This window comes from Channa argus, chromosome 1 (assembly GCF_033026475.1).
Source record: "Channa argus isolate prfri chromosome 1, Channa argus male v1.0, whole genome shotgun sequence".
Lineage (NCBI taxonomy): Eukaryota > Metazoa > Chordata > Actinopteri > Anabantiformes > Channidae > Channa > Channa argus.
The window spans coordinates 14,119,414-14,146,762 of record NC_090197.1 but is presented as its reverse complement, the minus strand read 5'-3'; the positions used below and the strand labels follow the sequence as shown (position 1 = coordinate 14,146,762).

At 38.5% G+C, this 27,349-nt stretch overlaps 1 protein-coding gene across 7 annotated transcripts in view; it reads right to left on the bottom strand.

Annotated features, from left to right (window-relative positions):
* csmd3b (CUB and Sushi multiple domains 3b) overlaps nucleotides 1-27,349 on the bottom strand; it is a 310,165-nt gene that overhangs the window by 68,089 nt on the left and 214,727 nt on the right. For all 7 annotated transcript variants that reach the window (XM_067499712.1, XM_067499750.1, XM_067499726.1 and 4 more), the window contains exons 12-26: nucleotides 27,235-27,338; nucleotides 26,014-26,126; nucleotides 16,868-17,050; nucleotides 16,233-16,559; nucleotides 13,869-14,063; nucleotides 12,255-12,393; nucleotides 11,719-11,906; nucleotides 11,158-11,346; nucleotides 7,644-7,760; nucleotides 7,010-7,225; nucleotides 4,701-4,889; nucleotides 3,217-3,317; nucleotides 3,045-3,113; nucleotides 2,745-2,901; nucleotides 799-990 (exon numbers count right to left, since the gene is read on the bottom strand). In XM_067499712.1, the coding sequence (XP_067355813.1) occupies nucleotides 799-990; nucleotides 2,745-2,901; nucleotides 3,045-3,113; nucleotides 3,217-3,317; nucleotides 4,701-4,889; nucleotides 7,010-7,225; nucleotides 7,644-7,760; nucleotides 11,158-11,346; nucleotides 11,719-11,906; nucleotides 12,255-12,393; nucleotides 13,869-14,063; nucleotides 16,233-16,559; nucleotides 16,868-17,050; nucleotides 26,014-26,126; nucleotides 27,235-27,338 (2,479 nt within the window). The remainder of the gene's footprint in view (nucleotides 1-798; nucleotides 991-2,744; nucleotides 2,902-3,044; nucleotides 3,114-3,216; nucleotides 3,318-4,700; nucleotides 4,890-7,009; nucleotides 7,226-7,643; nucleotides 7,761-11,157; nucleotides 11,347-11,718; nucleotides 11,907-12,254; nucleotides 12,394-13,868; nucleotides 14,064-16,232; nucleotides 16,560-16,867; nucleotides 17,051-26,013; nucleotides 26,127-27,234; nucleotides 27,339-27,349) is intronic.

Below are 27,349 nucleotides of genomic sequence, written 5' to 3'. Positions count from 1 at the left end.
TTGAGTTTGTGTGTGTTTGTACATGTGTGTAAGTATGTGCTGGGGGCAGTTGCAAGTAACTGACAGCAAATCACCCACCGTAACAAAGGAAATGAATCAATTGGATAGAAGGAGTCCAAGCATTAAACACTACTGAATAAATAGGTTTTTTTTTTGAGACTTTAAAACTACCACAGTGTGTTATATCATGAGAAATTGACAAAAGCGATTCTACAGGAAATTGGTCTCCATCTGTTTCCTTTCCAGATTAGTGAATGAATGTCCTTTAAACAGAGACTTTGCATAAAATGACTCTGCACTGCATTGTCAAGCAGGATTTAGTACAGTAATGGTTCCTGTTACTTAAAAGATGTTTGTGCACCAGCTGAGTCCCGGGTAAATTACATATTACAGCTTGCAAAAAAGACTGAAAGTAAAGAGGGGGCTAATTATGATGAGATCTATTCACTGAATATACCCTCTTGATTTTTACAAAGTGCAAATCTGGTAAGAAAAGAACATTTTTAGAACAATATCAATACATTTACATGTCTTGGGTAGTTCAGCAATTCCATAATGGTAGGGTCTGTAGGCAAAAGTCGTATGGACCACAGCACAAAATGCAGCCATACCAGTGAAAACCAAGGTAATTATGAGCACTCTTCACCTTTCCCTCTCGAGTTTTTTGCAGAGCTTTATTCAAGGTTCAAGCCATACTTGTGTGTGTGCGTGCCTTTGTGTGTCTGCATATATCTTTCTGTGCCTTTTCAGCAAACTCCTTTTCAGAGTTTAAATGGCTTCACATGGTGAGAGACATACCAATACAAGAAGGCAGAGGGTTATCCCAGGCTCTTCTTTCGCCTGTCATACACTTCAGGGTGGACGCTCCATGCAAAGTGTATCCAGGTTCACATCTGTATGTGATACTGCTCCCAGAGAAATGACCTTGGTCATTGACCTTGAAGCCAAACTGAGGCACGCCTGGGTCCTCACAATGAGATAACTCAAAACCTAGAGAAAAAGATATAAAAAAGTTTTACATTATGTACTTTTTAGAACACTCACTAAGGGACATCTAAGACGCACTGAAGAAAAACAGAATTAGTGTTGTTCAGATGCACAGCAATATTCCCTTAATATCTGGCACACTCAAGTATCCTGTTTTGGAGCTTGGTGATATCACAGATCCTATTAAGCTCTCATCCAAATTTAATAATATAAACCGCAAATGATACATGAGACATACCAATATTAGGAGCAGTACCAGAGCATATATACACCTTATCCAATTTAGTGTTGTTTTTTTATAGGCTGTCTCAGTTTCCATGGCAATATTCAGAATATTCTGTTTATTCATGTGCACAGTTTTTTGAGAAGGGGATATGAAGAGGTATATAAATAGCTTATCCTCACAAGGCTTTAATCAGGATTTGATCTTTGGTATTACCTGGAAGACAGGCTGCGCCAGGATTTGAGTTATCGCCTGGAAGACTGCCGTACAGGTAGGTGCATGTCTAAATCCTTAAAAATTGCCATTTGCACTTTCACCATTCTGCAATCATCCTGACATCCCACCTGTCATTATCCTGACATCTAGCGTGAATCGCTGCCCATCTGAAATTGTTCTCCGGGTGTTATACACTTATAGGAAAATAAACCATCATGCATTATTCAGTAAAATCTCTGAGGTTTTACTGAATTCCAGCCTTCATATCAAACACATGTTACTTAAAACAATGTTGATCAAAATTGGTCAGAAAAATACTGCGGCAATGTTATTCAAGTCAGTGTCTTTTGTTTGAATGGCAAACCAATTTGTACATCAGTAACACAAAGTTAAAGAGGAGAGAAGTAAGCAAGTTATCTTTTACTCTACTCACATACTGTAGCAGAGAGACAATGCGGCTTCAAAGCGGTATGCAAATCATCCTGGATGACTCCATTTAAACAATTAGATTTTCTAATTCCAACTATGCATCTAAGAGGGCACTGCCAAATGTGGGTGTGCGTTAATGAACACCAGAATGCACCTTTAACACTCCATCCTACACTGTAATCAGAGCTCTCTGAAAGCTTTGTTAATCAAACGTGACAAGTTTCTTTCAGTTGTTGAATTTACAATCAGTGCTTTGATGGTTTAACAAATGAGAATCTTTACAGTTGAATTGGTTCAGCAAGCATATCACATTTGTTGGGAACTATTGCAGCTATCACGAGGCATTTAATTGTCTAATTGATGTGACTCTGATATTGGCCATCTTTTACTCATGCATGGCTTCTATCCACTTCAGTTTTACTTAATGCACATACACAACATACACAAAGTTCTTAAGAGTTTAGTATATTGCATGTCATGCTAAGGGATATGACAGTTCACTATTACAATATAATCTAAATAATAATTTAGTGCATAGGAAGAAAAGCAAAACACTGTGGTGTCAGGTAGGATGCTGCTGATTATGAAATTCACTAACCACATGCTTCTGCCTCTACTGCTCATCACACCGTTGCTAAAGCAATCTACAAACCAGCTTCGGATTGGTCCACATACCCGATCACATTGTGTGTTAACATTGAATTTGGCATTGCTGTCATTATAGATTGGTGACAGCACAATTTTAAAGTGCAAACAAATCGGTAGTGTATACGTGGTTCATTTTGCACACATTGCAGTTTTTTTTAAATACACCAGCATGTATTGGACAACATGGATTTAGGGATGTGTGGATGTGAAAACTTTATATGTAGTTAGTCATTGAACTTACTGGAGTAAACCAGTTTGAATCCTTCTCCTGTACTTTCTTCATCACTGTAAAATTCTAGCCAGAGATGGTTTGACGTAGAAATCAGCGTCAGGCCCAACATAGATGATCCAGTGAATGCTCCAAGAACGTGAGCTGTATTGTCTTTTCCATCATAAATCTGTAATAAGAACAGGACAATCCACTTGTAATGTAACCACATCTGCTATTTGTTTGATTATCACTGATTAGTTTCAGACATAGATATCAGGCTAAGAGAATAACAGGTGGAATCACCAAATGTGTGTGAGAGTGTGTGTTCACCTTGAGTATATCCCCCTGTGCCAGATGAAAGGTTCTAGCAGAGATGTTGATACCTTTTCCAGCCTGAACCTAAAGGCCCCCAAGAAATATTGAGTGTCTCTAATGCCTCTTCTGAAATGTTGATTGAATGTTGATTAATGAATAAGCAACAACATATTGAATGTATATAAACCTGGATGCTGTAGATGCACTCATGATTGTTGTCGTAGTTCATGGGGTAGTTTGGAGAGAGAAGGATCCCTTCATTGTTTATAACTGAAGAACCACACTCCGCTTTCGACAAAGACAGAAACCAAAAATTAAAAATCATACAGTAGAGACACATTTTGGTGGGACTGCAGTGTTTATTTTACTACAAAACTGACCCACATTTTAAAAATGTTGTTCCAAAGCAAATGCCCCGAACACTAGCTGTCCTTCGAGAGAAAACACTTTTTCACATTTGTAACAGAAGATTATTATTCATTTTTGTATCCATAAACCTCTAATGTGTGGTTATCTCGGTGTGTGTGTGTGTGTGTGTGTGTGTGTGTGTGTGTGTGTGTGTGTGTGTGAGAGAGTAATGTAACCACTCTTTAAACAGCTGTATTGTCAGCCGTCTACTTATGTCGAGGAGAATGGACAGATAGTGACATTCAAAAGCTAATTACCTAAAGATACGTAGCCCCTGTCTGTTCTTCATATGCGCCTTCTATCTACACTATCTGTCTCTTTCTTCTTTTTTCCTTCCCCCACCATTCCACCCCACTCACCCCCACCCTCCCCCCTTGTCTCTACTGGTGTAATAGTCATATTACAGCTGTCATATCATCAATAAATCATCCTGCTACAGTTTCCATTTAGAAAATTACCTCTCCATCCTCTTTCTCTTACCTCTTTAACTCCCTCATTCCTGCTCTCTCTCATCCTGTATATGAATAGTGCCTCTTTTATCCTTCTCTGATTCGATCAACCTCCTTTAACCACCAGCATGCAACACCACTCCACCTTTTAACATTATCAGTCTTTGCACATTATTGACATAGAGCCCAACATAAACATAAACAATGGCTCTGCAAACATCACCCAAAGTTGAATGTATGAATGTATGAATGAATTGCATTTTTTTGTTTGCCCTCACCAAATCTTTAACACTGAAAAGTTCGACATCGAATCACCTCTTTAACAACTACTGGAAAATAATTTGGCCTTTCAACTCCTGTAAGGTCCACACCTTTCACAGTGTTGCTGAAAACAATCTTCTGAAGGAATAGAGAAACATTCAGTTTTATCTCTTTTGCTATGTGCTTTTATTATTGCCCTATATTGATTCTACATTTGCACCCAAATCAATATCATTTTATCCGTTCCTGGCTTGCAAAGATCCTGAAGTTGTCAGTAGGCAGGACTGATCCTCATGGGTAAACTGATGTTCTGCATTAAGTACTGAGAGACAGTACCTAGGCCCTTCACTAGTGCCCATGGAGCAATTATAAGACAAGCGATTTGGTCAAGGATAATAACTGGAGCACTGGTAATACACCCAGAGGAACCTAACATGAACACTGGGAGAGATGCCTAACAGGTTGCAAGATTTAAACTTGTGACCTTCTCACATTAATTCCTCCAAGTGTTACAACAGCCCTAATAATATTAAAACAGGGCTATACCACATACCAACACATCTTGGTAAAGGTGCGCTCCACATTCTCCGTCCTCCCCCCAGACAGATTAACTCTGGCGCCCCTTCCAGTCGGTACCCCATATTGCAGGAAAAAGACAGAGTGTCACCAACACCAAAACTATAGCCGTTTCTCCTGCCGAATCGAGGCATTCCAGGGTCCTCACATGGCTCCAAAGTATATTCTGTAAACAATACATTAAAACTGTATATAACAAACACTTGAACAAACATTTAAAATAAAATGGGTCAGTTCAGTGATTTTACATTTTATTCATCCGTCTCAAAACCTAGACTAGACACCTGGCTGATCTCCCGGTACAATGTATTCAGTACAATTTTTCACAGTTCTTTAACTAATGTCGTCAATAATAATAAAGTTTAAACAGTTTCTTTATATTATAGTAGACAATTTAATTTCAGTGGCCTGATAATGTGAAGTGTATTTCAAAGTGCGCCGCAGTACGACACAACACGTTGAGCATGCTAAGATTGGCAAGCCACATCTGTGGTGACACCTGCCATGTGTTACATTCTGAGTATCAGCATATGCCATCTGGCAAGCGGTTAAACGTCCCTCAGTATAGACTCAGAATCAAGTGCATTATTTCAGAGGGACTGTTAGGCAAAGGATCTTGAATTATGAGGAGCAGAAGCTACATTGGACATTAATTTGACATCTTTTGGATGGGGGTGTAAGAATCTGTGGACTGTGACAGCACTTGTGACTCGCACACATACTCAGGCCATTGTCTCTGAGAATATAAAGAATCTATAACATGTTCTTATTTTTGTGTTGTTTAATGTTAGTTTGCATTAGGTTTAATGTTGTGTAACCTTTCTCATCTGTATAGCTTTTATTCTGGAGATATTCAAACGATTTTATGTAAAGTCCTTGAGGCTAATGGTAAAATAGCTCAGCTCTTTAAAGGATAAAGTCAAAACAGCAACAGTTTTGTGTTGGAGAGTTTGAATGTGTGTAATAAAGTGCTCATATACTGTACACTGCATAACAAGATACTACTTTAGCTACAATTTTACTAAACATAAATGACCTTAACTGTAGTTTTGCCACTTCATGGTGAGGAAGCTCGAACCCAGGATTAGCTTGCACACTGCAATAGTGCACTGAAGTGAAATGATCAAGTGACTCGGTACACCTCCTCGGTGAAGGTCAGCTCTCTGAGTGCATTTTCTAGCTTTATATTTGGTAAAGCCAGATTTAATTCGATTTTTTTCAGAATTTCAGAACTTTAATTAAATTTTATGTTCTGTCACCTATTTATTCATACAGAAATGTTCATCAAAGTCATGATTATGGTATTGAGACAAAATTATAGGCTACATGCAATGATCATTTTACACAATATCAAAACCTTTATTTTTTTCACATTTGTTAAATTCGGTTTTCTTTATCTGCGTTAAGGTCTCTTGCACAATTGTATGTCTTCTGTAATTTTCTGTGCAGCGTATTGTGCTATAAGGCAGTTGTGTATCAATGGTGCAAGTCTGTAAAAATAAATGTCACCACATCAAGTGAGATTCTGAGAAGACGTGGGTTCAAATACTCTTTAAAAATGTGTTGTATGTTATTTAGGGAACTACATTTCCTTGATTAAACTCAAACATATCAAAAGAGGCAATTTAATTTTATGTTATTTTGTTCAGTTGATCGGTAAAAATTCTTCCTTTATTGTATTCTATAAAACAACTTTCCTTTAAGCCTAAAATTAATTACATTTTAAATCTGACCTAGAAAAGACTGTTCATTGATAAATTAGAATCTGATTTCAATAATGATGTGAGCTAAAAACACATAGGCCATGCTACTATTATTTGTAAGTTGTGGGTTGGATAAATGTCCTGTTGTTTATGTCAGACTGTTTGTTAAATGTGGACACAGGAATAAAAATAGGTCTTTGAACTTTCTTGGGTTTTTAATATTGATCATTGTAACTAGTTTTAGTCTGTATGAATCATCAAATAAATATCATCCATTCATACAACAGCTATAAAGTTCAATTATATACAGTATTTCAGTTAATCTTAAAAACTGTTTCAGAACTGTCTTAACTCAGGTAAAATAGATAGAAAATAATGTCAAAGCATTTCATCATAATAAAAATGGTCTTATTAGATCCTAGCCTTATACTCAAGGTGACTGTCGTCATCTCTTTTATTTTCTAATTCAAGATCCTTTACATCACTTTAGAGTTCAACAAGTAATAGACTAGAGTGAGGATAATTTAAATCTAGACCTTGTTACAGTAGGTTAGAACAATGTGTCTATAATGGATTAAATTACCTGAGAAAGTTATGTTGAAGCCCTCATATGAAATGGAAAAGTCAGAGATGAATCGTAACTGGGCTTTGAAGTTGCCATAGAGACCAGCATTGATGTTGCTTGGCAACTCATTGCCAGTGAGGCGAGCCAGCGGTTGCAGAAAACTCCCGTTCTCAGTAACCAGGAGGTAATCGTGTTGGTCCTCTAGATGAAATGAATTGAACTGAAATTGGACTCCTGTTGGAAATACACAGACAAGTTGACAGATAGGTTTGGCAGGGAGAGGCTGGCAGAGAGGAGGATAATCTTTATAACTTTGTTTAACTCCCAGCTGGTTGCCCAATTGCAGCAGACTGTCAGATTCCCTAACGTCATATTAGGTTAATCATGTATGAGAAATTCTTACATTTCTATAATTATGAGCAATATGTATGATAATTTGAACTAAATACATTCCAAAAATGCACTGACTACACCTAGATAATATAAATATGTCCTACTGACTTTGCTGCATCATGAGAGAATATAGAAAATGTAGGTTAGTGTATTGGAAGTTTGGAAGTTTAGCTGTAGCCGCACTACTGTGTGCTGCTTGATACTGTCTCTCGTCCTGTCTCTCTCTATATAGTAGTGTGAAGCTATGTGTGTCTCTTGCCTTTCCCATGGCTGACTTCAACAGTCCAGGTACAGTTGAGAGATGAAGGGTAGCTGTCTGGATAGCCGGGACTAAGGATGGTTCCCCAGGGACCTCTTACATCTCCACCACATAGAGCTGAACAGATTGAGAAAGACAGAGTGGGGAAAAGAGTGGGAGAGAGGGGCAGAGAGAGAGAGAGAGAGAGAGAGAGAGAGAGAGAGAGAGAGAGAGAGAGAGAGATGTGGGACAGAGGCAGAGAAAAGGTTAGCATCAGACCGTTGATAGCTAAAACAGATAATGTTTCCCTGTGGACCTTTAATTCCGCTTCTATAGTGCACGCACACGCCCAGACAGTATACCCACATGCAAAAACTACAAGAGAGGGAGAGGTCGAGTGAGAGATCCTCTAAGAGTTGTGGATAGTAAATTCTGCTTGCATGGAGGAATGTAAATCTGTCGCACATTAGAAAATGGGAAAACGCCTACGAGTGTATGTTCTTCAACAGCTTTACTTTTAAACATTTAAACTAAACTTCTCCAATCGTCACCTCCCAGTGTTGCACAGACATAAATTAAAAACATAAACCCTGTAAAAACCACCACACACTGGAATCATAAATAATGGATTATTTGTTGTTTAAATATGAAGATGTTTAATGTCCCTGAACTAAACAGCACCTCAAATGTTTTATTTTCTTTAAAGAAATAACCTCTATAGTACATATATTAGAGTGCTACCTTATGTTACAATAGTTCAGGGGAAGCAAAACAAACACATCCACAGAAACGTACACTTAGAAAAAGGAAAAAAGGTACATTTCAGCTTTTCTGCATTACCATCATGAGCTCACACTTCAAGATTGATGCTGCTAATTTAATGCCATCCATATAAAACCATTAGAAAATCCGATGTACTGTAACATTTCATATCAGGATCAAATAGGACCAATCCTATCTCCGTGCCTCTTTGCAAAAATGCATAGTGAGTTTTATTTGTGAAATTCCGCAAATTTTCAGCATTCATTGGAATAGCAGGTTCTGCAAATCAATGGTAATCAAGCAATCGACTATATCCACTAGATGGGCTGCGAGGAGTTAATTGCTAAAATGCAAAATTTTCGTCAAGAAAGTGAAAGATTTAAAAAATATTAGCAAGGTTATTTTGCTTTGGGAAGAGACCTGCGGTTGCACAAAGTTGCTCAAAGTTGAGACCAGGTCCTCAAAAATGCTGCTGCTCATTCTATGCATGCTAATGCATGCATGTGTTGCAACGTGCCTTATTTCTGCTTGCTCCAGTTGATTCATCTCACAGTTGGCCGACTGGCCTGTCATTTTCTCTTACAATAACACCTTTAAAATGCCATAGCATTACAATAGTTCTCCGCTTGCAGAGCAGAGGGGAGAAGGTCAAAACTGAGAGTTCTGCTAAAGTTTCCTTGAGCAGGACAATTTACCCTCTCCAATGCTGAACAATGTGATAACCAAAAAACACTGTTTAATATCTTCCTAAACCACAACACAATATCAGTATCTTCATACTTAACATGCACAACTTTGCGAAATCGGGATCTCTCAAAACAGGGGTATGGAGTAAAAATATTTCCAAACTAAAGCAGGCGTCCATGCATGCACATATACTGCATACACATTGTCTGATACACACATGTGCAAAAGCCTGCAGGCATACACACAGTGCTATTAATTACTGACACTTTTCTGACAGGTAGTGCTTTACGGTAAAAGCTGAGCTACAGTATGGGAGACATTTTAAACACTCCACTAATACCACTATTTCTGCCTGATTCTTTTTTCGCTCTGTCTTTAAGATATCTCTTCATTTTTGTCCGTCCACCAATGGCTGGAAGTGAATCTTTATATCCTTTCTTTCTTCTAATATTTTTTTGTGGCTGAATGAAATGGCATTGAGGGATTTCACATCAATATCAGTCTTTGCATTTCAAATAGAGGCTGACAAAGTCATTTGAAATGTTCTCTATAAATGAATCGGAAAACTGATAAATGAATCTTCTAGCTAGTAAAGGGTTGGGCATTTTTATTAGAACATCACGTAACCTGATGTGGTTAATCCAGAACATCTAGAAAGATTTAGGTCTGTACATTCTCGTATGGCTTTTTCAATAGCCTTATTAATATCTTGTAATACACAAAATGAAGGCGAGTTGCTTATTCTCATCTCTCCTAAAATAAAGTTGGAACAAGATTTGATTTTGTGCAACGTACAATTGTCAAAGCTTACTCGGCTGCCTTTGGCTATTTTCATCATGTGCTAGTCGTCAATCATAAGGGTGGACCGTTTTTTAGCAACAAGAGCAACAAAGAGTTCCTATATTTGTATGGTACATACTGCGTAAACATAGTCTAATGGCATTCAGCTTGCAAATTCCAGGCACCATGCTTGATGTTTATATGCTCAAACTGGCTCCTCGGAGGAAACTACTGCCAGTCCTAGGAACTGTGCAATTCAAATGTGGTTTACAAGCGAATGAGCCAACAAGCAGAAGCAAGCAGCCACAAAACCGATGCAGCAGCAGCACATCTTTCTTTCCTCCCTTCACCAACATTTGGGAGGGGAGAGAAAAAGAGCGAAAGAGAGAAAGAGAGATTGTAAAGCATAGATAGAGAGAGAGAGAGGGAAAGAGAGAGGGGGAGTAGGGGAGGGGGAGGGAGAGAGAGAGAAAGAGAGAGAGGCGGAGGGGAGCGAGGGGGAGAGGGAGTGAGAGGAGAGAGAGAGGAGAGAATAGATGGAGAGAGTGGGGGAAGGAGGGAAAGAGAAAGGGAGGAAGGTAGAGAGAGAGAGGCCCCCCTTCTCCCCTCACATACCCCTATGCCCCTCTAACTCCTTGATTTGAGAGAGAAGAGAGAGAGGGTGACAGGCAACACAGACTCTCATCAACCTTACCTCAAACCTTCCTGTGTTCATAGTTCACACAGGAGAGGAGGTGACAGGAGGCACATGGATAAAAGCAGCACACAGACACAGCGGGAAGAAACACACGTGCTGACGTAGAGTACACATGCACGGATACACACGCACGCTCACAATATGCATGCCCGCAGATCTCTAATCTTCTGCTCAAATCAGCCCCCATCAGCCACAGCAGCTTCACTGCAAATTGCACTGCTCACCAGAATGTGTGTGCACGTGTGTGTGTGCATGAATATTTGTGTCTATGTGATTCAACCAGTGGGTTATTCAGAGGAACTCATATTTCTCTAAAATGTTTTGGGACCAGCCTTTAGAAATTTTTTTTTTTTTACTTATCTTACCGTTCACCTAAAAAACTATTCCTTATTAATTATCTGAGTATGAATGGCATTTTTCAAACAAAACAGCACATTATCACTATTTATTAACACATACAAAGGCCATACATTGCTTGGACTGTGTTGATAAACCTGATGATATAGTAGGATGTAACAAATTCTAACAAATAATTACTTCTGTAGTAGTATTTATGTGCTTATACAGTAATCGTCTCTTTAAGTATGCTCAACTTAAACATGCATTTACCATCACATGTTGGCAAAGGATGGCTCCACCAATGGTTCTTCTCACATACTAATGGCTCCTCATGACTTAGTCTGTAGCCAGAATCACAGCCAAATGACACTGTGGATCCAATGGAGAAATCCTGCCCATAGCGAATACCATTGACAGGAATACCAGGGTCCAGGCACGAGTAGCTGTCCACTGTAACACCTGAAAAAAGAAAAGGTTGGGTACATGCATAAAGACCTGGTCTGCATAATTTAAAAGTAACAGATGGCTTGAATGTTCACGTAAAGTGCCATGCTGTGCAATCATGGTTGTTATATGCTCAGCTACTTGATGTCTGTGTGATGGCGTGATGGTCTTTCCTGATGTCACGCACACCCAGTCACATACTGTGAATATACTTTATATTTATTCAAAAATATACTTTTATTTTTTCCTGTATAGTCAATAAACTTGTATGTGTATTGTTCTGACTCGCAAGGTTGACAATGTACCCATCTAATTAATCCTTGTATGTATGAAGTTATACCATTATGAGTCTGGGTATACAGTACAGTAATTATGTTTCTGACTTACTCTCATATAATATTTTGAAGCCAGCGTTTGAGCGGCTGTTGTCTGTTGTAAACAGCAGATAAAGAAAGTTGCTGCTGCTGAACAGGAACTGGGGCACCTGGGTACCATTAAAGGAGCCAACAAGGGGAGATAAGAGATTCGGGCCATCATGGATCTCTAGGAAGTCATAACCCAGCTCTGTCTGGAACCTGGGAGGAAATAAAATTGATGTGACAATGATGTGATCATTTGATCAGTTGGTAATAATTTCATCAATGTGATCAAATGCTCAAAAGCCTTCTTTTGTTAAAACAGATGCTCAAACTTATGACAATTTCACAACAATGGCAAACGAAATAAAACCCCTAATATTAATTATATAGCCTATTAAATTTAATAGATCATTATTATACCCTTGGTGGATTCCCATCAATGTGATGCCTAGTAAAACTTTGCTTCTCAGATTGATGGGGATTCTGATGAACCTGCACAGTTCTGCCAGTTCAAAGCTCTCATAGCCTTTATATCATGCAGAATCAAAGAATAATGCCACCCACCTGTCAAATGTGATTTTGATGGAGCGTCCAGGTTCTGCTTCAATCACCCACTCACAGCTGAGGGAATCTTTATAATAACCAGGCCACCCAGGAGACAAAATCACTCCACTTGGGGCTGAATAGTGGCCTCCACACGGTGCTTGAGCAGGAGAGGAGAGACATACAGCACCGTATACAGCAGTATAGAAGACACTTATAAACAGGTAGCTGAGAGATAACTTGTTTCAAGACCACCAATGTTGAGTCTATTTATACAATCGATGTTGATTGCTGCAAAATTAAACTGGCCAATGAAGACATGCTGCAACTTCTCTATTTTGGTCTCCACCAACTGCTGAGAACAACGGACCTGCTTAAATATTCTATTACCTTCAACCACTCAAGAACTAGATGCTAACTTTGTCTGCCTGCAGGTTGGTGCGGACTGCATAAAGTGCTGAAATGCGGAAATTGGTGGCTCAGGATTGGAGGTACAGTAAAGGAGGTTGTCTAATACTGTATCTGCAGGGTTAGTCGGTTAAAGTCTATGCAGTGTGTTTACCCAAGTTGCTTCTGTGTAAGTGGATAAAAGCATCTGCCAAATGGCTTAATATATATGTAAAACCACTGTACTGTGTATTTATATACAGTATAAAATATAAGTAGAGGTGATTCAAATGTACTGTCAGAACAATTCTCAACATGATTACTCTTATGTACTAATCTGTATACAGAAACCTGTTCATCGATGGATTAATAATGTAATGTAATGCCCTATTTGATTAAGTCTACATGCTCATTAGAAAAGCTAATCTATGTGCTCAAGTATTTGCTGACATTATTTAAGTCAGACAAATCTATGTATTTGTGTTCCACATAGTGTAAGAGTGGCATTAAATGAGAAGTATTAACAGAGTGTTAATTGTTATCACTGTTGCATTAGCCACAAGCCATTCTGTTCCACTATTCTTTAAAATTTGATCTTGTTTAGAGTTCAACTTGATGTCTGAAGTCAATTTGTTCTGGCCTGTACCTCCTGAATAAAAGTCAGTGGATTTTCCATTCAAGTAGTTACAGACACACATTAGCTACAATGGATCTGGGGGCATTAAATGACCTGAAGCGCAATTAACATGGTCTTTCTTTGTAGTATCAACCGTTCCATCAACAGTAGCTGTGTTAAAAATATCTTAAGTTCATCATGTCTGCTGCTGGATTAAGCAGATAAAGCACGTATACAGCGTTAGCCCTCTCTTCCAGTTAAAATAAACAGGACAAATACCCATTTCTACTATAAAATATTGATATTTAAGTTATACTTAAATGTATAACTTAAATATCAATATGTTGCAGGTTACCTACATAGATCTATGCACACATAACGCTTACAAAAAAGGGTTCTACGTTCTTAAATATTATTCATGTGTAATTACAACCTAGTAGTCGTATCTGTGCCAGCACTTTACAGTATTAGTTAACTTTAAATTAACTGCCCACTTCTATATATTTTTACCTGCCGAGCTGGCAGCAGATAATTTACACCTCCTAGGTCTGCTGGCTGTAGTAATGTTTATATTTTGGATGACATATTGTTCCCAAGCTCATCATTTTATCAACTACCTAGTCAATATTTACCTTCACATTTAGGGATAGGCCCACTCCACATGACTTTTCCTCTTTCTAACTGACAGGAGATGGTCTCGCTTCCCTGGGTTTTGATAAAACCGTCCTCGCAGACTACTGAGATGGAGCTGCCGAGCTGGAAGCTGTCTCCAAATCGACGAGCATTGATAGGAATGCCAGGGTCTGGGCACTCATTATGGCCAAATGCTGGGGTAAAAAGCAACAGAGAGATGCAGATATAAGGAGGGGAATACAAGAGACTAGATCTCCCAGAAGAAGACACGCACCATTAAAAAATATTATGAAAGAAAACTCTCTATGTTGTAAATACATAGATATAGATTTTGCTCAAAAACATTTTCACGGTTTTGACAGGAAGAAGACATTTCTGTGTCGCAATCATATACATACATATACGTAAAAGTAGAATTAATGGCAGAACCACCAAATTGTAACGGTGGTCATAATGTTATGCCTGATCGTTGTATAATGTGAAGAGAGCAGGGAGTGAAATGTGATGTAATTTGAAGTCTGTGTTCTATCCAGGCCTTTCAATTTTCTTTTTCTCATATGCTCAATGTATTGCTCGTAATATACAATTAATTTATGCAACAGTGTATGTGCACTTAATTTGTGTTGCATCAAAGTAATGTAACTGTAACCAACAAAATTCCTGTGAGCATGTCTGCATGAAGATACAGTATGATCTGGTTCACCGTGTTTGAAGACTATCTGGTATTAATGTGATTAAAACATGACAAAAACAAAAGAGTCTGAAATAAACAGAATGGTATGACTTGAATTCACAATTACATGGTGGCGAAACTTGTGGCTAAAACACTTCAACATTTTGGAAAATGTGTCTATTTGCCAACCGACCAGTCAGACGAGAAGATCAATATCAATTTCCATTTCTGTTTGTTCAGTATGGAGACATGTTTAGCTTAAATTAGCTCAAAGACTGCAAGCAGGGGCAAACAGTTCGCCTCCATCAAAAACGTACAAATATGCCTTCCAAAAATTCAAAGCTCTTATTTACTGTACGTATTGTATCCTGCTGCCTCACAGGCAACTCATCAATACATCTAAGAGTCAACTGGGTTTAGATCAATTCGAAAAGTTTGCCAAGTGACAACTTTACAGTGAGGACAAAACTTCTGAAATGCAAAATGGTCCTGTGATTTCTGTTTTGACATAGGTTAAAGATATGATGTTTAAAAAGACAGGTGCAAAGATTTTGGAAGGTGGGCTGATTCATTTTTGACGGAATTAGACTAACAGCTTCCGCATTGCTTCAAGTCTTTGTGCCAAGCAAGGCTAAACACATTCTAGGCCTCTTTCTGTACTGGACGCACAGAGATGAAAATGACATCAATCTTCCGGGAATGACTGCAAACAAGTCGAAACGTTCCAAAAAAGTGTTTCTTTAATGCTTTCCTTGCCTCATTTACTTCTTTGTTCTGCAACCTACACCTCTATTCTTAGCTGCTATAATGACCACATGACCCCTCTTGAATGAATAAAATTTGTCTTTTGTCTTTTAGGTAACAGCTCTTTGTGGTGTTGAAGGCGCCAAGCTGAACTGACTGTTAGTGAATAAAAAGAGCTCCTAGCAAAAATGAAACATCCAAACACCTAAAATATGTGAGGAAAAACGCACCTCTAGCTAGAGTGTGTGATTGTAGCCATGAAAAAAAAAAAACTTTGATATTTTAAATCCTTTCTTTATAAATACAGATGGGTAAAAAAGTAAAAGAAATCCTGAATTAACTAGAAGAGAAAATCACAAGTCCCTTCGGAACAAAAGAAATAAATCACTCAAGGATTTTATGAATATATGAAAATCTGAACCATATATTTGATATTTGCGGTCATCAGATCTCAACCAAATTGAACACCTAAGGGGGACTTAAGCCTGAGGGAATATCATATGTCTGGAGAACTGCAGAACTAATGTTCTGGCAGCACACGTTGGCCCAGCATCTTATCAAGGGGTTGTATTGTTTTGTTTTTCTTTCACAAGTCTGAAAATGTGAATTCTGAAGATGTCGTTTACAGGACAAAATGATTCAAGTGTGGATGCATAAAATTCATAAAGAATCATGTAAATCCTGGCTTCAAAACAGCAAAATGCTTCAACCGCAGTTTCCTGCTCTATTAAGCTGCATAAGACAATATATGATTCTAAATGATACTTTTATGTATGTATCAAAATGAAACGTGCAGGGAAACTGTTTTAAACTCAGATTTGGTCATATGCAGTAAACCGTTAACACACTGTCATTACATTTCACAGTAAGCTAAAACACAGCAAATAACATTGGTAATTTCTTTGTACTTCAATGTAGAGTGAGGCGAAAAAGAAAAATAACATACTACTGTAAGTGATATTAAATCCTCTTCCTGACATGGAGTGATCAGCCTGAAATTCCAGCCTGAGTGTGTTGGTATTGGACGTCAAATGGGAAGGACTTTCAGCTCCAGAGAACCTCCCAATTATAATGGCGTCATTTGTCTCGCCATCTTTAACCGTTAAGGAATCATAGGGAGCCTCAAGGTCAAAGTCATTAAATGCCAAGTGGATTCTTGAGCCTGGATCTGATTGGATCAGCCAGACACAGTTCATGTTGTTTCCATAGCCTTCTGGGTAATCTGGGGACAGGACAGTTCCTGAGGGAGCTGTGAAGTTGGACATGCAAGGGACTGTGGGATAAATGGAAAGTGCACAAACAAAGACACAGACCAGAACAGACAGAGATGGGGGGTAGAGAGAAAAATATCAGAAAGAAAAAAGGAAAGAACGAGATTTAGAGAAACTTTCTGTTAAATATTCATCTCCACAGCATCATCTGTCATCATCCGCTTCAGGCCATAATAAACTCTGTACTGTCACCATGGTGACAGGTCAGAGTGAATGTTATCAACATCACAGCAGAGCACATGCCACTTTTTTATACTGTCCTCTGCAGCCACAAGCCTGTAAATTACATATAAATGATTTTACTACTTACATATGCATATGGGGATGTTTGCCGACCACTGATTGTTGTCTTGGCAAGAAACAGTTTTCTCTCCAATCAGCTCAAAGCCAAACTGGCACTCAAACCTTAGGATGCCTCCATTTGAAAAGCTATCCCCTTCTCGTATTCCATAGAGAGGAGTCCCAGGGTCACCGCAACTCTCTTTGTCTATTTCTGCAAAGACAGTTTCAAGAGGTGGCATTAACATCTGTGTGGAAAGGCCAAATGACCAATATTAACATGACTCAAAAATCCTTTCATCATAGGGAATAGGTAAAATAATAGCAAAATAAATATAGGAAAGGGTAAGGAAAGAACCAGATTCAGAGAACCCCACCCCCACCCACTAGTACATGCTCTTCTCCTCTCATCCACCCCCATGCTCTTCCTTTCCATTATTTCCCCACCCAGTATTTAGACCTGTCCACTTACAGCACCAGTAGTCCTCACCCTGTCAGCGTTGCTTTGTGCTTTTGCTTTCAAGCAAACCTTGATCCTCATTCCTGCCTGCTTGTATCTTATCTCTGTCTTTGTTATTGTGAATCTGTGTGATCTGCTACCGGTGTTTGGACCTACTACCTGTCTCTTGCTTGTCTGCTTGCCTGCCTTGCCCCAGTGCTTGGAAATTTGTTAGAGTAAGCCTCTTTACATGCGTCCACCAAATATCAGTGTCTGTGTTTGGAGTCTAAATTAAAAAAAGGAAAAAAAATGTTTTCATAAATATAAACATGCAGCGATATTAGCCTTGAATGTCCAATGGCTTTATCTTCCTCCTGTCATTCTACACAAGCTTGTCATGGGCTTAAAACAGAATTGCACTGCCAGCTGAACTGAGTCTTGTATAAAGATGGCGGGCCCCTGGTTTGCTGAGTCAGGCAAATCTCTTGAATGATTCTACCTTTTAATTTTTGTAGCCCAGTTCAAGTTTGTCTCCATCTCCTTCACATTCATTCTGACCATAAAGTTAGACAGATTCTTCTTTGATTCAATATAAAGGTGCCACTCTGCCACCATAATTCTCCTTAAAAATGTTGTATATGGTATTTCTGGAAATATACCCTCTATTTCCCCAGCCTCCCTCTCTTTCACTCCCCTGCTCTCTTCTCCTATTTTCAGTATTATTTACAGGAGTGGCCCATGGCAGGAAGCAAAGGTGTGTGCTTTGTTTGTGTGTGTGTGTTTCACAGTTAGTATATGTATGTGTGTGTGTGTGTGTGTGTGTGTGCGAGCGTGCGTGTCTAAGTGCGCGTTTGTGATGTATTGCATTAATTTCCATCATGACATCGTCTTTATGAGAGCCACAGACTCAACCAATCACAACCTGCCTAACACACATGCTTGTGCGGAAACACACACACAGAGACACACACAAACACCTAGCAGAAGACTGTAGAACAAATTGAGAGAGAGAAGGGGAGGGAGAGAAAATGGGCATACTGTCGGAACATTCCTATACTACGATTCTCTTAAACACAAACGTAAAAACACACACTATTATACATCATCAGTACGGCATAGCACACAGAAATACACACACTGCTCTCTCTCTGACACACACACACATAATCCTATTGTGTTTGTAACAACAAGGCTGACGGATTCACAAAGGGGATTAGGCTCTTTAAAGGATATGTACGAGTGTATATGCAACTTCACCACTGTGTCTGTGATTGCACATTGAGCAACACTAAATGCACTAATGCATGAGTTTAATGAAATTGAAAAAAAAAATCTTAATGGCTTTATTTTTTTTTGTGAGCATTGTGAAATGGATTTTGAAATTAAGTTGCTATTAGCAATTGAAGGCTGAATGTATAGCTGTATGCATAGTCTAATGTCATCCTGCAAGTTTCCAATAAGGCTGGGCTTTGTTTTCAGGGTGATATTGCCATATTGATATTTCAGCAATGAAAGTAAGATACACAAAATACATGCATCCACATCAAATAATCATCTAAGTTAACCATAGGAGCCACAGAGGGAGAAGAATTGAGTAGAAAGCCTATTATGAATACTCGTGCATTTCTGCGAGATATAAAAGAAATGAGAAATTCGACCGAGTCTAATGAGCTTATGGTTGTCTGAACCTTTGACCTGAAGAGAGTGGCTAAAATTGACTTGTTCTCACTGTAGACATCAGTGAAGATGGTCTGTTGAATGAAAATGATCTAATTTATTACATTTGCTATACTGACAGTTTTTCTGCCTCTCACAGATTTCTGAAACAGGCCACTGAGGAGCTTTTGAGGATTGACTTGATAGGAGATGTGGGTAAGAAAGACGTGTTTTCTTTTCTCGTTAAAACACACAATCTCTGCCGACTCCTGTTGCATAAAGTGCACAGAATGTACATTTTTTTAAACTCTAAATGGTGTAACTCTAAAATACCTGTAACTCTCTGTAAATTGGACCTCAGGATCACAGGTAATAATTGGGCTGTTTTCTTTGATCTAGACACATCACAGTGCAGAAATACATCACTCCAGTCTGCTGTAAAAACTCCTCATTCTCAGGAACAGACCTTGTCTCGTGACCTTGTACAGTAATAGCCTTGAGATTCCAACATAATGAGGGAATTTCAGGATGTGCCTGTACCCACCAAAGACTCTTGTACTCTTCAATGTACCAAAAGTACAGGTGGAACTATGGAACATGTACATCATATTTTTATTCCACTAAGATATTAAGCTCACTCCTCTCCCCTTCTGAAAACAATAAGTTACAATAAATAAACTAAATAGATGTTACATCAGGGTGTCATAACAAATCAAAGAAGGAAAAGCAACAAATGCTTGCCAAGCCTGTACTTGAAAAAGGTTACATCAGCACTCACCAACCCTTTTTCTGCTTGCACTAAAAACAGTCTAATGAGCTCTTAACCAACTGGTGCTCTTTCCTTATGAGCCTCTCAAATAACTTAATGACCAATGAGGACCAGAACAGCGACCCATATATTCTAATAAGTACAACATTACTTAGTCAATTTCCACCCATTTAATTTATTCTACCACTTAGGAATTACTATTGATACGGAAGTTGCTTTTGACAGTCAAAATGACCAGCAGGCAAAACAAGAACCCGGACAACGGCCACTGTGCCTACAGGGTTACCCAAAGTTACACGTGATTTGAAATGTGTGGAATATATTATTAAGCCTTAATGAGAAAAACAATCAATTATTTAAACTAAATTTTGACCGAATGAACTATAGACATAGTACTGTATTTCAATATCGACAGCACTGGTGGCTACAAGCCGTCTGAAAATTACATGGGTCAATAATTCATGAATAGAAAATGAAATGGTGTTTACAGTGCTGTGATTAAGAAGGCCCTGCCCTGAAACACACATGGATGCATTTATATTCAAACAAAACCAAAAAGTGGCCTGTTTGGCTCACTACCACAATATAATCACTTAAAAAACTCCATTTATGGTTATAATGTGAATTATTGTTTCATGACTTTCACATTCCATAGCATTTCAGCCATTGTGAATGAAAGGCTGTTTTGTGCTGTATAATCCAGACAGTCCTGCTCAGGACTTGGGTTGCATTACAGGGAATATTCACACTAATGCTGGACGAACCTGGTGTCCAGTATCATTACTATGTGATAACATTTCAATAAGAGGTGTGGTTGTTATTCAGGTTAAGTTAACCATGCTTACAAGTGTTTTGCCATTTGTTAATAATGCTTGGTGTGGAATAAAGTACGGTGGCATCCTTGGTCTGGATGCTTTGTTTCTCCCTGTATCAGCTCTAAACACATCATGTAGTTGGTTTCATTAATTCTGTTTTAGAGTCAATAAAGTAAAAATGTCCCTCAATGAAGTAAAATTTCCATTCAATCGGTTCAATCGGTTCTGCCATTGAACAATTACAGCGTAAAACACACACAGAAACATAACAATGCACACACACACACACACACACACCAGAATCATCGAACCAGGGGTCAACTGTGCTGTAAAAATCCACCTTGACATCTATCCCTCCAATAAAATACATCAAATATTAAAAACCATAAAATCTCGATGAAAAATCTGAAGTAAAATCTCAACAGTAAGAGCTGATATTATGACATGGTAAGTGAAAGGAGAAGAGGGGAGAGGAGAGGATAAAGGAGACGACAAAACACAATGAATATTCTGCCTAAACGAGGCTGTGATATCATGTGTTTGATGCATGAGCATTGGCTGCAGAGTAATAGCTGGTAAGCTAATAGCACACAACGAGATAAACCTACAGAAACATCTAGCATATGCACAAAATAATATAAAGAAATGTTTGTCATGAGATTAACACAAGTACCATCCAATCTTCCTTTAAAACTGGCTGTGTGTCAGCAACTTGACGTTTATGCTGGACTTTATTGTCTCCTAGCACAGCGTTACATAACACAAGATGATGGGATAATGTTAGATTGATGCGCTCGGGGAAAAAAAAAGAGCTTTTATAGAATGAGTCATTGCCAAAATTATCATTAACATGTCTTTCATTGGAGGTGGAACAGAGGTGAGGGAAACACTCATAAGCATGACAAAAAGTACAAAACACTCCTGAGTACTTTACATAACACACTGCTATCAGAGGGATGCCTTTGCCTGCCATACCTGTGGTCAAAATGTGGCTTTAGCGAGAAACAGGTCAATGGAGGCTAAGGAGCACCGGTACCTGTTTCAATTGACAAGAATCAGCAGCTAGCACTAAGTGCATCACAGTGATTACCCTATGTGAATGTTGAATCCTTCATCAATACAGTTGGCAGCTGCTGCATTACACAGACCTTTTTCAAATTAACCGTAAGTACTTAGCGAATGGGTGAACCTATTTCCACTTTACGCTGTGCAACACAGTGACACAGCGACAATTCAACTTCTCTGGTAACGAATAAAATTACTATATTTGTATAGTTATGAGCATAAACATTCATAAAGCAGGACATTTAGCCAGGTTACTCTATTTCAACCACAGGTCCGAATATTTTCATATGACATGCTTGATAAACACGAGTATGCCCACATCATTAACTCTGTGTACAGATTATTACCCCTTTTATCACTTATCTCTCTCTCTCCTGTACAAAGGTTGCATCTCAGACAAGGATATTTAACGTTATGTTATGTGGTACCTCATACGTGTAAACAGAATTACTGTTGTAAGTAAAAGCTTTAAGAATGTGAATCTTGCTAAGCTTTACCTCGCGGGCTAAGTTGGTTAGTTTTACATTAGAGCCGGCAAAAAAGACTGAAAATGAAAATTACGCCATAGAAGCCATTTATATTACATTACAGCTAATGTTATTTATCATTTCTTACATGCGGGCGGGTGGGAAACATAATCTTGTGAGCGTAGGTGGCAGTATCCACACTTACGTCAGAAGAAGAGGAAACTGTTTCCTCCGCAGCTAAACTTTTACTTGACCTTGTGAAGATATTCTCCCTTTTTTGTGGTGCAACAAAGTTTTTCCACGAAAAGCAACTTGGGACAACTCAATTTTTAAGTTGACTGCTGCCTGCTTTAATGTAGTTGGCCGTACTGAAGTCCCACCTTCAGGAACACTACAAAAGCTCAGATTTTTAGATATTGCCATTGTCCCTATGTAATAACTTACACCGGATGTTAAGCAGCCCGATTTTGAATTTTCAAATGTAAAATAAGCTGGTGATGGAATACTGCTGTAGCCCCTCGGGGATTTTCCAAAAAGTTAACAGAGTTGGACCTAAATCACTGATTACAAATTTAAAAAGGGGAAGATGAGGTGCATACTGTATATCCCTGTGGTTTGTCCCTGCTTGCCACACATAAGCCCTTTTTTCTGATGGAGATCATGACTTGTAAAAAACCGAACATCACCTTACTATCTCTTTATTTATCTAGAAAAAAAGAAAACTCCCACAAAACTAAAATAAAGGAATCAGAATGAATAAATGACTTTTCTTTAGAAATAACCTGCAATATTAGTGTAAAAACAAAACCGTCTATTTCTATTTCCAAAAGACCCCCCAAAAAACAATTTTAAATTAATATACATGGAGAAAACCCAGCATGCATCTATGCAATAGCACACTAAATATTTTATTCCTTTCATAGAAAATAAAAAATGTACTGAGGGGCTGTTTTATTGTTGTTGAACTCCAATCATAAAGCACATTTAAGGCAAAGAACTCCACATTCCCACACAAACAAATATATGCACACGATATGTCACAGACCCCTTTATGGTCTGTGCAGACAGACAGACAGTTTATTATAAATGTATTTATTCATAGAGCAGACACAAAAACTCACTGAAACTTTAATGTCAACGATGTCAATGATGTTGTTGTGCTCCCTTAAATCCATAACTGTGACATGTCATGGCTCAGGGTAGACTGAAAGACTACACAGATAGTCTCAACTGCTGTGTGTGTGTGTGTGTGTTTTATGTCTTGCAACAAGGAGTCAAAGTGTTGCCAGGTTGGTGACCTTGGGTTTAATATTAGATGAACAGTGATGAACAGAAGCGAGACAGAGAGAAAGACCATGAGACAGCGAGGACAGAAAAGACACAGACAGGTGGAGATTGAAAAAGTTGGGGAAAAAAAGTAGTCGGAATACAGCACAAGAGAAGATGGTTGTCTGATAAAGGAAATGCTCTTATATGCTGTAGAGGACCCTAGATGCAGTGAGACCAAACAACAGAGCATTACAGGGAAGGAAACAGAGAATGGAGGATACAAAGATGGTAAATGGGGAAAAATGACACAAATAGGGAGACGAAGAGAAAGGAAAGAGAAGAGACCTGAGTGACTTGTTGCTAGAGCTTCATTGGCTCACTGATGGAGGAACATACAATAACAATACATACACTGTGTAGTGACTATACCACAAAGCTAGAGTTACTGATATTGTTTACATTTCATTACGGTTCTGTGGAAACACACATACACAGTCATACACATACCTACACACACACACACAAACACACACACACACACACACACAGGAGATACTTCACTAGCTCGGTATTATTACAACATAATAGAGAAAAGAAGTCCTCAACTCAATCCCTGAGATGCATTGGACAATATTTATAATAATAATAATTATTATTATTATTACTATTATTATTATTATTATTATTATAGTCTGTAATGGCTTATCCTGTTCAGTGTCATGGGGGGTTGGACCTATTCTAACTGTCATGTGGGGAGAGGTGGACAAGCTGCCAGTCCATCTGAGTCATACACAGACAGACAACTATTGACACTCGCATTCACACATTTAGAGTCACCAATTCACCTAACATGCATGTCTTTGGACTTGAGGAGGAAGTACAACCCAACAGTAAAACCCTAGTACCCAGAGGAAACGCACACAGTGCTTACACAGTGGAGTGCTTACCACTCCACCACTGTGCTGCCCCTACCATAAACACCATAAATATTTTACTATATGTGCCTTGGTGGCTGTGTGGTTGTTGACTACTATGAGGTCAGGTGTTATCAGTGATAAGCATATTCTCACTTAACATGCAGAATAACAACATACAGGATGTCTAAATATGCATATGTCTATATATGCTGATATGCTGCGCTGATACATTCTGATGATTACTTATTTTACTTCTTGAGCATATGGTGATTAGAAAATCAGCCTAAAGCATATGCAGAATATTTGCGGAATAAATGCAGGGGCCCTGGTGGCTCAGTGGTAGAGCGTTGGGATACAGAAGGCCGCAGGCTAGAATCCCACCCCAACAGGCGCGGCCCCGCCCAGCCACCAAGGGCCACTCTGGTGCTGGTCCTGAGCCCGGAAAAATGGGAGGGCTGTGGCAGGAAGCACATCCGGCGTAAAAACCATCATGCGGAATCAACGTGCAGTACATGTTATGTTGGGGTGACCCCTGAAGGGACAAGCCAGAAGCCATTGATCTTTTTGATCTTTGCATATTCAGAATATTTATCTTTTGGACAGAAGGAAATCTAGGCATTTTTTCCTAAAGGCACAAAAGAAGATACACGCCCCTCATCTTTCCAGTATCAAAGAGATACTGGCCAGTGGCTAAACAAAGCACATTGGAGTTCAGCAAATGTAAAACCCTTCAGTTCAATTCAACTGACAATATGTTCTTTTAATCAGCTTTTATCGCTTTATCATGTGAACTTCACAGTGACACTAAATGAGTATAAAGGGCAAAGATATATCAAAACAATGTGTCAATGTCCCTCCACTTTTGGAACTTACTGCATTACCACAATCAGCACTGTGACCTCATTATGACAATAAATCCACAGAAGATGACACATAAATGAGCCACACAAATTTAATTTCTACAGCAAAGCTCACCTCCTTGTCCCATGAACTGTAATCACATTCACACCACATATATCAAATAGGGAACTTTGTAAAGGTTATATTTTCTGTACAGCAGGAGATGATTTGACAGAACTGAGATACTTGGGTGTAGCTACACAAACACAAACCATATTGCGTAATCATTCATCAAGAAGTCAACTATTCCACTCAAAATAAATAAATACAGAACTTCTTTCCTTCAGTTGTGGTAAAATGTGGTAAAGCATGTCAAAAGGCTAGAGGATTGTTAGGGTCACTTGACTAAAAAATGAATGGACTGGGACCTGAAGCTGACAAATACATCTTCCAGGGTTCTAGTTTGATCTTAGTAATAAAACAAATTTATTTTTAGCATGCCTTTCTTATAAAATGATTAATGTCCGTCACATGCCACAGTGTAGCCTAACAGTAGAAGCTGTAGATGACATCAGTGAATTGACTAATGTAAGCTGAACAGCAACATGCTGAGCTAGGGGTCATACCAGAACAAGTGAAGCTGCAGTAAAAAAACTTCTGAGCATGATGTATTGCGCAAGAGTGTGCTGCTAATGAACCCACCGAACAACACTGAATTATTTTCTTCCTTCAAGTCACTTTTTTTACATGCATCCATAAGTTACAGATGATTGCAACACAAACAGATCTCCCAGTCTGGAGAGTATGGTGACAAGATAACGTTTTTAAAAAACTTCAACTAGTTTTTAAGCTCAAAAATCTTTCCGCATGATTGTACAATTCACTCACTTTAACTTTCTTTTTTCCCCCTTGAACACACAAACACATGCTTATTACTTACCTTTATAATTGATCTTAAATCCTATAGATCCGACACTTTCATCTGACTGTAGGTGAAGCCACATCTGGTGGGTCATACTGACTATCAGGTCAGGAACAAAGCTACCTGATAGGCTGGAGCACAAAATACATTACTATTAAATCATTGTCATCATAATTGCCATTATATAAAGTATAATTTTCATCACTGCAATCATAGCCATAATCAAGTTCTCAAGTGCTGCCCTGAGTGTGAACAAATTGCTGGATCATACTGTTCTGGAGTTGAATGCTTTGGTTTAGTATTAGCGAATGTTGCCTCAGGACAGCAAATTGCTCGAAGTACATTTATACTATTTGGCATTTTTTCAAACTGCCATCACCTTTTAGACATGGAAATTAACTATGACCACCCGCAAAGTGTACTAAAGTTAATCTGTTTTGTAAAGGCTTAGCATCTGCTATTGTATTGGTAAATGCAGAGCATTGTGAAACTCAACAGCACTTCATCCTTTTAAGTGGACAACACATAATGCAGACTGCTGTTTGTTGGTCTTACTAATTGCAACAAAGAAGACAGGGGATTTCAAGCCGAACGACGGCTGGCGGCTCATATCAGGAACCACAATAAAAATTTAGCATGTCCAAGGAAAAATATCAACAGTGGTTTTAATTCCAAATATTTCGCCTTCATATGGAAGCTATTACTTGTTATGTAAAGTGTCTTATGACAATAGGACAGCTCCTTACTGTATGAAGGCAGATTGTCATAATGGCAAGAAAGTATGTGTTGATCAGTCTGTCTTATAAGAGGTAAATTGCAACTTACAGTAAAGTCAGCAAAATATTTGAAAATTGGTATATTCAAATTTAGGAGTTGAGCTCACAACATTACTTTTAGGAAGCTGTTTTTCACCACAATTTGCCAAGTATAAAAAGAGTCCCTGCTCTGTCTGCATGCATCATCATTACAGCTGTACGCTGAACTTAATATCCATGATTTTCAAACTCAGAAGCAGTGCTTACTGTATTTTTAGTCAACTCCTTATAATGCATATATGGCAGTGCAACTTTTAATTTATTTCTAATTATATTTTATTCACAATTCAACACATCATACTAATTTGTCTCTAGAAGCTTGTTCATGATTTTCATTTCACAGCTACTGCATTACACTGTGTGAAAGTCACTACACCCATATTGGCATTTTTAGAAAAATGATACATATATATGTAGTACTCACACTTGGAGTATAGTTGTAGGATCTCCCACCTCCCCTCCATCTCCTATAGTCAGGGTATCATAGGCTATCTCCAGGTCAAACTCTTCAAAGTTGATCTGAATTACCTGGGATTCAC